The 14,677-nt window shown below is 44.6% G+C and overlaps 1 protein-coding gene across 2 annotated transcripts in view; it reads right to left on the bottom strand.

Annotated features, from left to right (window-relative positions):
* Positions 1-14,677, bottom strand: part of SCP2 (sterol carrier protein 2) — a 75,437-nt gene that overhangs the window by 38,407 nt on the left and 22,353 nt on the right. For both annotated transcript variants that reach the window (XM_072649489.1, XM_072649490.1), the window contains 4 exons: positions 8,470-8,596; positions 5,873-5,936; positions 3,130-3,216; positions 1,353-1,503 (listed from right to left, as the gene is read on the bottom strand). In XM_072649489.1, coding sequence (XP_072505590.1) covers positions 1,353-1,503; positions 3,130-3,216; positions 5,873-5,936; positions 8,470-8,596 — 429 coding nt within the window. The remainder of the gene's footprint in view (positions 1-1,352; positions 1,504-3,129; positions 3,217-5,872; positions 5,937-8,469; positions 8,597-14,677) is intronic.

Genomic DNA, 14,677 nt, shown 5'->3' with positions numbered 1-14,677 from the left:
ATGAATAACATCCAAATGAGGTCGCTCCAGCACAAATTTATAGAAATATGGCCCTTGGTTAACCTGCACACCTAAGGCTGGGCAAACACATCACATGCAGTCTTAAAGTCCTGGCAGATTTCAGGGAGGCATCCCCCACCCACCCACCACAGACAGACAGCTGTCTGTAGGCAGAGGCCCCAGCACTATTCTTTAGACTCTGACAAGCCTTTAGGAAGCCTCTACTAGAAAACAGCTTCTAAAACACAGCTTGGGGCTCCTGAATAATACACTAATAACCAATAATTGATCATCTCTGCCTTCCACATACAGGCATCTCCTGCCCTTCACTGGTGACCACCAGAGATTAGGATCCTAAACCAAATATCACAGAGGCCAGTGATGCCACAGCCAAGTTCTACACCTCTATGGCAGTGTTTGGTTATAAAAGATTAACAATGTGATTATGAAACCATGTTGGTAAGGACAACTCACAGGGGACATGCTTGAATTAACTTCTGCCCAGATCTAAGCAGCATCTTCTCTAGCGAACCAGTTCAGTGAAGAATATCCTTGTTTAACTGGGCATTTGCCCATTAACTGCCCAGGAGCCCTGGGCTTGGCTAATAAGCGGATAACCATGTAGGTTAATTGGGGATTTTTTTTCTGGCCAGGTCTACAATTCTGCTGGTGTAAGGAACTCCTGGTATTAAAACCCTCTCCATCAAAGGACTTTAGTCATTCACCTAGATCTGACAATATTCCAGAGCTGTCTTGGACCTTGAGAAGGCCAGAGGCTTTCTCAGAGTCACAAAGTCAGCACATGCCAGAGGAAGGGTCCCTAAGCCCACGGCCAGCGCTCTGCCCACCAAGCATTTCTGATCTGCATGTTAAATTAATAACCAGAATAATAAGAGAAAATAAGAGTGTAATGACAGATGATACAAAGAATGTGTACACATGCAAAATGTGTAAATACAAAAGAAACACTGAGTATTTCTCCAGAAGAAGCTCGAAGGGGGAACAGAAAAGCTGCCTTCAAATATTTGAAGGGTGACAATGTGAAGGGACAGAAGGCCCCACTTGTTCTGCCTGGCCCCAGAGGAAAGAGATCAAAACCATGGGTGGTGGGGGCCGACAGGAGTAGGAGAGAGACAACAGACAGAAAAAGTCAGACTGGACAGAACGGATGTCAACTTCCCAACCATCAGAGGTGCCTGAGAGGGAAATGGGTTCCACCCTCCCTGGAGGCCTCCAAGCCAAAGCTGGTAGAGATTGTGGTTGGTGCAGGATGATCTCCAAGGTCCTCCCACCCAAAGAGTCTCTGTGATTTGTAAATTGAATTAAAGGAAAAGGCAGAATGTCAGACGTACCACTTTAATCATGCTGCCCTCTTCAAAGGTGCTTGTAAAGTCTGTCACCATCTCTTGGGCCACAATCTCCACGGCTCGGGATTGCAGGTTATGCTTGATTACAAATGACTCACTCGCTAGAATCGCGGCAGCAGCACCATCAGAAGTGGGACTGAGAAAAAGCAAAGATCCGTCATTCCCTCACAGACCATGATTAGACCTTGGGTTTCACCCTAGGACAGAGGGAATAATGCCCATTCCTACTCTGGTCCAGTCAATTCCTGGTGCCTCCCAAGTGGGATCTACAGACTAGAGAATGCAGGTCCCAGCTCTCACCTCCTCTCCCTTATCCTATTCCTACTTCTGATGGGCCCCAGAGAAAAATAAAGAAGAGAGCCCTGAATCAGATATACTGTTACTCACATTTCTAGTAAAATGTCAGAAACTGAAACCTCTGTGAAGCAACTATGAGGTGTGAGCCTCACTTCTCCATCCTGTTCCTATTGCCCATTACATGGGATAACTATGGAGAAGGCACCTTCCACCAGAAAGGTCCCTTTGATAGAGGGGTATGAGCACCCCACAAAGGTCCTGGAGGTATCTGTGACTGCCTTGGGGCCAAGAGCAGCCGCCAAGGACTGTTACACATTCACACCTGGAGCTGTGAAGGGCCTACATCTATCACCACCAGCCCCTCCCAGGAACCTCACTAGGGACAGCCTAGACAAGGGAGGGGGACCTGTGGCCTCAAGGCCACATGTGGCCCTCAAGACCCTCATGTGTAGCCCTTTGACTGAATCTAAATTTCACACAATAGGTTTGCTCTATGAACAAGCAACCAAAATGCTGCACTCAAGGACCTAGAGAGCCAGGATTTGTTCTGTGACGTCTAGATTCAGTCAAAGGGCCACATTTGTGGACCTAGAAGGCCATATGTGGCCTCAAGGCCACAGGTTCCCTGTCCCTGGCATAGAATCTTGGAATAGACTGCAGCTGGGGGGATTCACCAGAGCCCAATTGTGAGAGACCAGATAGCCACACTGCAGTTTCCTCTCAAAGGAGTTTCAAACAAGGAAGTGGGTAGACCCAGAACAATGTACCCTGAAAAGCAGGTGAGCTCTGACTAAGGGTGAAGCCTGAGCTAGTCCAGGAGAGCTGAGGCTGAAACACAGCTCCCTCCTCTCTGTATAGGGGGAAGGGGAACCACAGTTGAGAATGAGGTCAGAGGAAGGCAGGTGTGGCTGCTGGTCTCTGAGTTTTGTGTAAATGAGGCCGTGGTTCTAAGGGAAGGTTCAAGGGGAGGGAGAACATTTAACAGTAACATATATAGGGCATAAAAATTAAAGCCAATAATGCTGTGGTTCTGACAACCAATCTTGGCCACTGAGAAGACATGAAGAAACATCTTCCTCCCAGCAGAGGATAGGGTTTGGCTGATGACCTGCTTAGATGCGCTGGGATGGGGAGGGTTATATCAAGAAATGACTGTGATGTAAAAACAGAAGGAATTGATAAAACTTTTAAAAGACAGAAAATCCAATGCTACACAGCTAGACATAAGCCATGAAAACTCAACAGAGCACTAAGAAAAAGGAAAGCAAACTTGGAGAGCAAGGTGTCTTAATAGTTTGCAGGGAAGAAGGAGGAAAAGGCAGCAATGGCAGGATAGTAGAGGAAGGCTTCCTTCTGCTCCTGGCAGGGGGATCCTCAGCAGAGCGTACTCTGAGGGGAGGAGGTGCCTGTCCTCAGGACAGAGTCTGTTACAGATTCTACACAACGTCAGAATGATCGTTCTTACCAACACTGCAAGACAGTCAAAAAATCAAAGATTTTTCGAGAATTCATCACTTCATCCAAGTTGTACTTCTGCTGGAACTGGGAATACCTAGGTACAAAATGGCCAGTTACTGGAGCATGAGAGATGGGGACTACCAAGTAGGAAAGGGGAGGGAGGAAGAGAGGGAGGGACAGAGAGAGGGAGGGAAAGAGGGAGAAATGGAGGGAGGGAGGGAGCAACTACAACAAGAACAAAGGTCTTTGGGAAACAGCTCCAGAGTTCAGCAGAGCATCTTCCTGGATGCAAAGGATTTACTACTCAAAGTTACTGTTCAAAGTAAGAAAAACAGAAATAAAAACAAATCGTTGCTCTTAAATACTTTATTTTCCTCTCAAAGAATAATGCGATAACAAACGCCAAAGCCAGTCCGGATGAATGGGTTCCCTTTGGACCAGATTCTGTGCCTGTGTGGAGGAGTCACCTCTGATGAAGATGAAGCAAAAGGCCTCCTCCTCCTCTCCTCTTCTCCTCCTCTCCCCTCCCCTCCTCCTTTCTCTTCCCTCCTCCTCCTCTCCCTCACTCAAATAAAAGTCAACTGCAAGTCACGTCATCATCTCCTGACATCATGGTCCTCTTTGGAAATGAGAGACAAACACAGTCACAAGCACCTCTCCAAGTGCTACTTCTGACTCAGCGGATGCCAACACCAGGCCTCCACTGCCTCCTCAGGTTGGAGGAGCCCTCTGCCTCAGAGGCATCTTCCTTCTTCCTGTAGCCGAGTTCCTGCCAAAACCTCCATCTTAAGGAAGGCCAGGCTTTGCTGCTCTCCTGGCTCCAGGCTGACTCAGACTTTGAGAGCATGCCCCTCATTAGTAGCTTCTCCTTCCTTTTTCAACTCCCCTTTCTGGGTGGTCTTCCTCACACAGAATGTAAGCTCTCAGAGGGCAGGGATTCTTTTTGTTTTTATTTATATCCTAGGCATTTTGTATGTAGCAAGCACTTAATAAATGCTCCTTGTTGATTTGACTACGTGCCTTCTGAATGTTGTGTGGCCAAAGGGGATGGCCAAATTCAAATATAATAGGGCTTTTGTCCACAGAAAGCCAGGAAGGTGATAAGATCCCAAGGAAGATAACTGTAATGCACCTCAGGAAGGTGTAAAAGTTCTGGAGGAGGTCCTGGGGAGCGTAGTTTACTGATGGGAAGTGAGGAAGCCTTCATGGAAGAGGTGGTCTTTGAGTTGGTCTTTAAAGGACGGTTAGGAATTCAGTCAACATAAAGGGGAAGGAGGCAGGCCAAGGGCAGGGAACGACCTGTGCAGAAGCGCTGCCTCATCTCCTTCTGAGTGCCCCATGGCCCCTCGAGACTGCACACACAGCTGGGCTCAGCAGAGCAGTTAAATGACCAGCATGAAGAGCCACTGAGCTATAGGATGAGCATCTGAGCTTCTGCCCCACTGCCCATCTCTCCACCCAGATGGAGCCCATCCTCATCACCTCTCTATGTTGTGGCCTCCTTGGGTTTCCTGCCTCAGACTTCTCCCCACATTAACCCATTCATTCATTCAACATTCAGCTTCCAACTAACTCTGTGCCAGGAACCGTGCTGAGCATTGTCCATACAAAGACACAAACTTACATTCCACAAGAAGTACACACACAGCCAATTAAACAAAAATATACAAAGAAATTCTAGGGAGAAGCACCTAAGGGGATCAGCTGATCTGAGGCTTGAAGGAAGCTGGGGAGTCCATGAGCTAGCATGGTGAAGGGCATTCCGAGCAATGTGAGACAGAAGGCTGGGAGCTCGGAACGACAAGGCGTCCTGTTCAGTTGGCATCGAGCGTGCGTGAAGGAGAACAGATGATGTCCAATGAGCCTGGGAGAGGCTTCACACCAATCAGTCCATTTCTGACCACTGAAGTTATACAGAATCAGTGTGACCACTCCTACTGCAAGACAGCTGTTCAAATGCCTGGAGACAACTACCATGCCACACCTTTTCCAGTCTCAATAGTTGCACTTCCTTCAAGCATGACTTCACATGACATGAATTCCAGTCCATCCTATGGCTCTCCAACCCATCAGTCTCTCTTTAAACATGACACTGTATGACTTCATAGTGAATTATAATGTCTTATTGTTATCTTATCACTTAAGATGTTAATCTTATCTTCCCAACTAACCTACAAGCTCCCAGAGAACCACACCGTGGCCTCTACTTGCTCCATCATCCACACTTTGCCCAGCCCAGGGTGCCCATGGGGTCTCCCTCAATGAGCGTCCAATTCAAACAGTTGGTTCCATTGTGTTCCCTGTGTACTAGGGCCTTCTCTCTGTTGATTATCTCCAATTCACCCTGCATGTGTCTTGTTAGCACCTGTTTGTTCTGATGTTGTCTCCCTCTTCAGACCGTGTGATCCTTAAGTGCTGGGACTGGCTTTTGCCTCTCTTTGTACCTGCAGTGGTTAGCTCAGTGCCTGGCATGAAGTAGGTGCTTAATAAATGCTAGCTGACTTGACTTGAACCCAGGTCTCTTTCATCTGATCCCTCTAGCACTGATGCAACCACCTTACTGGCAGCTAGTCTTCTTCAGCAGATAAGACTAAGGGAGGCAGTGGAGTAGAGTGAGAAGAGGCCTGGGTTCAGAGTCAGAGGACATGAGTTGGATCCCTGGTGTCCACTTTCTTATGAGCAATAAAGCTTTGTACACTATCGCAGGAACTCTTGGATTTTTCATTCGGCCATATCTCTGGGGTACTTACGGGTTATTGACTGAATGGTTGTGATTCTTCCAAGCAATTTTTGCAAAATGTTCAACTTTTGTGCCTGTGGAAAAAGTAAATGTCTGTTAAACGTATATAAATGTCTCCCACCACTTTATTTACATAATATTAATAAAAGGTAATGGTAACTTCTACTGAATTCAATCATGCCACATTTCCTTTCCTACGTGGAAGGCATATTGAACTGGACGACCACATAAAAATCTATTTGCAATTAAACAGGAATCTAGTTACCAACTTGAGTCAACTAGTAAGCAGAAAAACTGTGAAGATACCTAAAAACCAGTCTATTCATCTGAACCAAGGGCTAATTTCAGCTGGTTCCCTGGGTTCACTAATAAGCTGGCAAAAATGCAGAGGAGTCCACTGGCAGTAAAGAGCTGCGAGAAACCCTCCAGAGAGGCTGGAATAATTTCTATACTCCTCTGGCCTTCCTTAATTTACAATCATTCTTTAAGGCCTGCTGAATATCCTGCCTCTTTCTCTTACTCAAGACACTTATACAAGATTGGTTACAGCCCTCAGCAGCAGCAGCTGGACAAAGCACTCGCTAGGGTGCTCCAACTTCTACTAGGACACCAAGTGAAAAAAGCAATGCAAGTCTCATTCATTGGCAGCACTCAGATTCAGCCTACTGAGGGGTCTGCCTGGACCAAAGTGATCTAAATACCTAAATGATCTAAAAACACAATTAGTATAGAGAATGGAAGCCTAAGAGGGAACACAATTGCTGACTCCCCACGCCATAGTCTGGACACATTGGACTAGGCCCAATTGGTGGAAACTCTAAGGATACAGATTTCACCAGCTAAATGAAAGGAAGAACCTTCCCCAAACTGAAACAGGATGATTATCTGTCTCTAGAAGACATGAACATCCCACTCTTAGAGGTCAAGTGATTGAGGGTGCAGTACTTCAACTTTGAAATTGTTATCAATCTTCTCATTTTCAAAATGTTTAAAAAACATTAATAATCTTCTGTATATACTGGCTAGGCATATGAAGAGCTCTTGGTGATTCTAAAATAACACCCACAAATTCTGATAAAGTCTCTGGCTCAGTGAAAGTTCATGGGAATGAGAAATAGTATCCCAACTAAAATTTGTTTCCAATCTTAGCATTTTCTTGACATTTGTTTTAAATATCATAAAATCTGAAATAACAAAAACATTCCCAAATAGGGTGTGTGTCCCAAATAGGTTAGTACTTAACAGTACTAACAATGGAGACATGCCCCATTCTGCTTTCCAGATGTTTTCCAGTCTCATATTAAAATCACACTCTGCCCCACAATGCCACCCTGAGAAGCAGCATGCCAGAGTTCCTTCAAGTCCTGGCTCCTAAGTCTATGAGCCACATGAAAACAAGTAAATCACTGCAACTGTCTGAGTCTCAGTTTCCTCATCTGGATAGTGGGCATAAGATTGGCAACAAGGAAGGAGGGCAATAAATGATTCAGCTTTTTTTTCTTTTAACTTCATAAAACATCCTAGAAAATAAACTAGGTAGGATTAACCAACCAAGCTACAGTTGAAAATCCAAAAAAAAATCGATTTTCCAACATCTACACCACTTAGTTGTTCCGAATGCTGAACAAAAATAGATGCTCTCCAAATATTTACAGTAAAAACAAGGAAGTAGATTGTCCAGAGAGAAGACTTTCCATGTGCCAAAGATCTCTCCACCCTCCACAAATTAGAAGACAACCTTTGCAAGTGGCTGAGCTGCTGGTGCTGAGCCCAGGTAATGGGGACAAGGCTGGACCTTCATGCCCTCTGTGGTCAGGTCCTCTCTGCTCAGGAACTTGCTAGAGCTTGCCTGCTCTCCAGGAAACTGGCCCTTAAGAATCTAGAGCCACCACCATTCTCAAGTCATTAGGGAAGGATGTGAGGACTGCAGCAGACATAATACCACACTTCTTAAATTAGACATCAGTATGTAAACATCAATTTTTCAGAGAGCCATGATTCCCTCTGCCAACAGGGAGCAAGAGACCCTCCACCCCTTGGAAAGCTGCTGCAGCTATGGCATTCACCATTTGAGAGGCACCCCAAAGCAAAGCCTCTCCAGGCTGAATTGGGTTGTTCATCAGATAACAGACACACAACCCTTGGAAACAGTTCAGCCTGTTGGGGACATGCCAGGGCCTGTCTTCTGCCGTGAGAACCCAGGCCAATGCCACCACAATGCTGCTACAGAGACACAGAAGGCCAGTGGAGAAAGACAAGGCAATAGGAACTTCCATGGGCTGAGACTCTAATATCATTTTAGATTAACGTGGCCTCCCCACATAATATAAGTAAATCCCATCCAGCTGGACAACATGAAAGCTGGAACAAGAGGTCTTCCAAGTCACATGGGAACTAACAGAGTGTCCTAAGGGGCCTGTGTGCACCTTCCTGCCCATAGTACCTGATCAACAACCTATGAACTTTCTGAGAGCAGGGGCCATAGCTCAGGCTTCACTTGGCCCTCCTCCAGCCCCTTTGTGTTCTGCATAGCAGTGACCTGAATGGCTGGGTTCTCCCACAAGTCTGCCTTGCCCAATCAGGCTGACACAACACTTTGGAAGATACCATATTTCTCCATGTGTTCTTTGCCGGCACATCCAAACAACTGAGCTGTTACCGGAGATGAGGACAGGCCATACTTGTTCACCAGCACCTCCATGTGTTTGTCGATTGGATTGGTCCGATCTAAGTACTGAGGGAGAAACAAAAATTCAAGAAGCTGACCAAAGGGTTCCTTCATGATGGAGTATGAAAGGAAAACATGTTATGGTTGAGTACAGACTTGTGGGCATAGGGAAATGACAGTGATGAGTAAATGGCCCATGAGGGAATGAGGACCAGAGACAGCAGAAATGCCCCTGCTCTCCAGTGTCCCGGAAGAGAAGAATTAAGTTCAGTCAGCAGATGCACTCTAGAAATTCAGTCCAATTTGATAAGCAGTGATTGATCAGCTGCTAAGAGGAAGGCACTAGGCTGGGTGCTAAGGATACAAACCCAAGCAGTTCATGACTTCCAAGCCCTTACATTCTAAGGTATGGCAGAGTGGAGACAGCACTGGATTTGGAGTCAGGAGGACATGACCTCAGGCAAGTCACTTAAGCTTCATGACTTCAGTGTCCTAACCCAGAAAACAAGGAGACTGGCCCTCATGAGTTCCACATTTATAATCCTGTACACACTGCTAGGAAATATAAAGAAAATCCAAGGTCACTGGGGGCATGGAGGGAAGATAGACAAGAAAGTGAAGGGTTCCCAGGCTGGAGGAGAAGGAGAGGGCAGGGCATTCCAGGAAGGAGTGACTGTCTGGGCAGGTGGAGAGCAACAGGGGAGCCAGTGCAGCAGGACATGGCAGGAGGAAGGATTATGGGCAAAGTCTGGAATGGCACATGGAAGCCAGGCTCTGGAGGGTCTTAAAGGACAAAGGAGGGAGGCCTGAAAGCAGGGCAAGAAGGAATGAGGGTCTGAACCAGGGGGTGGCTATGGGAGTAAAAAGGAGATGGATGGGAAAGACTTTGTGAAAGAATAATCACCGGCCTTGGGCAGCCAAGCCGCTCACCTGAATGAATGAAGGCTGCAGAGCCCCAGAGGCTTTCTCCAGACTCAATTATCACAAAATTCAATGAGAAACTACAGTAAAGAAGGAAGTAAGTAAGGGACAGAAACAGATCAAGTCGTTGGACTTTTTCTACCCCAAAACTGCACTAAAGTCAGCCAGAAACCCCCAGGCAACAGGAGAGGGGAATGTAATAGCACCATCCCAGACAAGCAAGCCAGCATCCTCCCAGCACCAGCACAGACCAGTCAGAGCCTCAGGGAGCCTGCAAGCCTCCATCACCAGAGGAAGCACAAGTAAAGGTCTCCCTGGAAGAAAGGCCCAGGGCTGTCAGAAGCCCCCAGGGAACAACAGTGGCAATACCCTCAGCTCAATGACTTCCAAGTTCTTAACACTCTGTCCTGAGATGCCAAAAACAGGCAAAGAAGATGGAGGGCTCCAAACATCAGAGATCCTGGAAGGCTCATGAGCAGGATGAAAATATCACCGGCAAATGCAGCAGGGACCAGAACCTGGCCCTGGTACAAAGCCCCAGGACAGGCACTAAGGCTGCAGAGACCATCAACTACTCTGAAGAATACTTTTTGATCCAGGGACGCCTCCACGTTCAATCGAGAAGGAGCAAATTAGGCCCCAACAACTGCAAGTAGAGACTGACTCAGAGGAAAAATGGACCTTACAAGAGGCCTACATGAACCCCTATGAGAAACTCAACAAGAGGGGACAAAACTAAAAACAAGTACCAGAGGAAAGAACTGGAAGGAGAAGAAATAGCTTGTAAGAGAAAATGTAAACATTACCCAGACTCCCCGGAAATGAGAACAGACCAAACAGAAACCAATCCTCCATGAAGCAGCAAGAAAGAGAAGAGCACTGGGAAATAAGAAATACAGGTCAAGGGGTATAGAAAGCTATCTGGCCCTACAGGACAAAAGAGAAGATGGAGACAAGGGCAGAGAGGGAGGATAGAGGAGAGAGCAGATTGGTCACAGGGGCAACTAGAATGCTTGGTGTTTGGGGGGGGAGGGGAGAAAAGGGGAGAAAATTTGGAACCCAAAATTTTGTGAAAATAAATGTTAAAAGTTAAATAAATAAATAAATAAATGAAAGAGAAGAGCAAAATCCAAAGATCGAAAACACAGAAGAGAATGGAGGCTACCTGCTCTCAGAGACAACCGGCCTAGAAAGCAGTTCTAGGAAAGATAACTTAAGAGTCGCTAGACGTCCTAGACCATCATTAAACAAAAGAAAGCTTGGACGCTAGATTTCAAGGAACCACAGATTTAAACTGCCCACATCCATTAGAACCAGAGAGCGAAGTGAAGCTGGAAAGAATCCACTGATCATCTTCTGAGAGAATACCCAAAGGAAAAGTCGCAGTAACGCCCCAGCCAAAATACAGGGCTCTCATGCCTGAGGAGAGGTTGAACAAGCAGTCAGAAAAGAGCTCATATGCCACAGAACTATAGTAAGGATCACACAAGACCTGGTAGCTTCTACTAGCAAGGATGGTAGAGGACTCCACAGAGCACAGAGCGCTGGGCCTTGAGTCAGGAAGACCTGAGTTCAAATTTGACCTGATAGAGTCTATATATTATATGTGACCCTGGGCAAGTCACTTATCTGCTGTCTGCCTCAGGTCAAATAAGAATTGTAAAGCCCTTAGCACAGGGATGGGCCCACAGTAGGAACTTAATAAAAGCTCATTCCCTTCCCTTCTCCTATTATAAAGGAGAGGAAAGCTTAGAATATAATATTCCCAAAAAGCAAAAGATACATTCTTACAACCCAGAAAAACTTAACCTTAATCTCTGCCAAGATGGCGGAGAGAAGGCAGTGACTTGCCTGAGCTCTCCCCCAAACCCCTCCAAAGACCTTTCAATAAAGCTCTAAAACAAATCCTGGAGGAGCAGGACTCACAAAAGCACACAGTGAAACAATTTTCCAGCCCAAGGTAGCTCCACAGGATTGGGGTGAGAGGAGAACACAGTCCAGTGCAGGCTGTGCAGTGACAGACGCAGCCCCAGAACACCAGGAGCAGGCCTGGTTGTGACTGAATCAGCAGCAGCAGTGGCTGCTTCTGGAGTCTCAGTCCACAGGCAGTAAGAGGGTCAAACAACTGGTCGGAAGGAGATGACAGCAGTCTGTTTGCTAGCACTGAGGCAGAACTGTGTTGCTTCGCCCACAGTCCTGGGTGGCAGCCCCAGGGCAAGGAAGAGCACCAGCACAGCAGAGCTTGTGGCTACAGTGGAAAGGGGCCCCTCATCAGAAAAGAGTGCTTGTGGTCACCGGGAGACCAAAGCACAGGCCCAGAAAGAAACACCTCTCCTTAGATCAAAATACCTTGGGAGAACTAAGAAGTTATAGGTCTCTAAAATTATCTCTGAAAATAGCTGCATAAAACCCCTGAAGCCTGGGACAGCGGGCCCACCACCCTACAAGCAGAGCCCCACTTCAGCAGAGAGCTAAAAATCAAGAAAGAGGCTGGAAAAATGAGCATACAGAAAAAAATTCTGACTATAGAAAGTTAGTATGGTGATAAAGAAAATCAAAACACACACTCAGAAGAAAACAGCAAAGTCAAAACTCCCACATCTCAAAGAAAAATATGAATTGGTCTCAGGTCATGGGAGAACTGAAAAAGGATTTTAAAAATCAAGTCAGAGAGAAAGGGAAAAACTGGAAAGAAAAATAAGAGTGATACAAGAAAATCATGAAAAAAGGTACAGGAGGCACAAAAAAAAATACTGAAGAAAGTAATACCTTAAAAAACAAAATAGGCCAAATGGTAAAAGACGTACACAAATAAACTGAGGGAAAGAATGCCTTGAAAAGCAGAGCTGGTCAAATGGATAAAGAGGCACAAAAATTCACTGAAGAAAAGAATTCACTAAAAATTAGAACTGAGTAAGTAGGAGTTAATGACTCTATGAGACATCAAGAAACAATAAAACCAAAAGAATGAGAAAACAGAAGACAATGTGAAGTATCTCATTAGAAAAACAACTGACCTGGAAAATAGATTCAGGAGAGATAATTTTAAAATTATGGGACTTTCTAAAAGCCATGATAAAAAAGAGTCTAGACATCATCTTTCAAGAAACAATCCAAGAAAATTGCCCTGATATTCTAGAAGTAGAGGGTAAAATAGAAAATGAAAGAATTCACAGATCACCTATTGAAAGCAATCCCAAAATGAAAACTCCCACAAATGTTATAGTCAAATTCCAGCGCTCCCAGGTCAACGAGAAAATACTGCAAGCAGCCAGAAGGAAACAATTCAAGTACTGTGGAATCACAGTCAGGACAACAGAAGATTTAGCAGCTTCTACGTTAAAGGATAGGAGGGCTTGAAATATGATCTTCCAGAAGGCAAAGGAGTTAGGATTACAAATAAGAATCACCTACCCAGTAAAACTGAGTATAATTAATCTGGGGGAAAATGGATATTCAATGAAATCGAGGACTTTCAAGCATTCCTGATGAAAAGACCAGGGCTGAATAGAAAATCTTCCAAATACAAAACTCAAAAGAATCATAAAAAGGAATCAGGAAAGAGAAATCATAAGGGGCTTAACATGGTCAAACTGTTTATATTCCTACATGGGAAGATGATACTTGTAACTCATAAGAACTTTCTAATAATTAGGGTAATTAGAAGGAGTATATGTAGACAGAAGCACAGGTGTGAGTTGAATATGATGGGATGATATCTAAAAAATAAAATTAAGGGGTGGAAGAGAAATGCATTGGGAGAAAGGGAAAGGGAGAGGTAGAATGGGGTAAATTTTATCTTACATAAAAGAGGCAAAAAAGCGCTATTACACTGGATGGGAAGATGGGGGAGGTAGCTGGGAACACTGGAACCTTACTCTCATCAGAATTGGCTCAAAGAGAGAATATCATACATACTCAATTGGTCATAAAAATCTGTCTTACCCTACAGGAAAGTAGGAGGGGAAGAGATTAAGACAGGGCAGGGAGGGGCGATGCTCACAGAAGGGAGGGTGGATTGGGAGAGGCAGTAGTCAGAAGCAAACCACTTTTGAAGAGGGAGAGGGTGAAGACAGAGAGAATAGAATAAATGAGGGAAATGGAATGGTGGGAAATACAGTTAGCAATCATAACTGCAAAAATTTTTTGAAGCAAGTATCTCTGATATAAAGGTCTCATCTCTCAAATAAATAGAGAAATGAGTCGAATTTATAAAAATACGAGCCATTCACCAATTGATACATGATCAAAAATATAAAGTTTTCAGATGAAGTAATCAAAGCTATCTATAGCCATAAGAAAAAAATGCTCCAAATCACTACTGATTGAAGAGAAGTAAATTACAACAATTCTGAGGTACTACCTCACATCTATCAGACTAGCTAAGAGGACTGAAAAAGAGAATGACAAATATTGGAGGAGATGTGCAAAAACTGAGACACTAATACACTGTTGGTGGAATTGTGATCTAATTCAACCATTATGTAGAGCAATTTGGAACTATTCCCAAATATGTATAGAAGCTCTTTTCTGATGGCAAAGAACTGGACATTGAGGGGATGCCCGTCAGTTGGGGAATGGCTGAACAATTTGTGGTATACGAGTTTTTGATAGAATACTATTGTGAGCTAGATGCTCTCAGAAAAACCTGGAAAGTCTTATATGAACTGATGCAAAGTGAAATGAGTAGGAATAGGAGAACCATCAATACTGTAAGATGATCACTGTGAATGATGTGGCTATTCTCAGCAATACAATGAATGATCCAAGACAACTCTGAAGGACTTATGATGACAAATGTTATGTATTCCCAGAGAAAGAACTGATAGAGTCTGAATATAGATCAAAGCATACTTTTTTAATTTTATTTTTCTTGGGTTTTTATTTTGGTCTGTTTTCTTTTACAACATGACTAATATGGAAATAGGTTTTGCATGTCTACACATATATAACCCATATCAAGTTGCTTGCCTTCTCAATGAAGGGGGTTGGGGAGGGAGGGAAAGAATCTGGAACTCAATTTGAAAAATGAATGTTGAAAATTTTTTTTACATGTCATTGGGGGGAAAATACAAATAAGTGCTCTACAGGGTGTCGACCTAACCTTTAAAAAAAACAAAACCCTTAACATGAAAAGCTCATCATCGTCTTCCTGGAGGGTGGGGAGTATGGAGGAATGGACCTTTAAGGGAAGAGAGAACTTTCAAGCATTTCTGATGTAAGGAA

The sequence above is a fragment of the Notamacropus eugenii genome, chromosome 2 (genome assembly GCF_028372415.1).
Source record: "Notamacropus eugenii isolate mMacEug1 chromosome 2, mMacEug1.pri_v2, whole genome shotgun sequence".
In the NCBI taxonomy this organism is placed as follows: Eukaryota; Metazoa; Chordata; class Mammalia; order Diprotodontia; family Macropodidae; genus Notamacropus; species Notamacropus eugenii.
The sequence above is the reverse complement of the archived record's forward strand: the minus strand, read 5'-3'. Positions and strand labels throughout refer to the sequence as shown.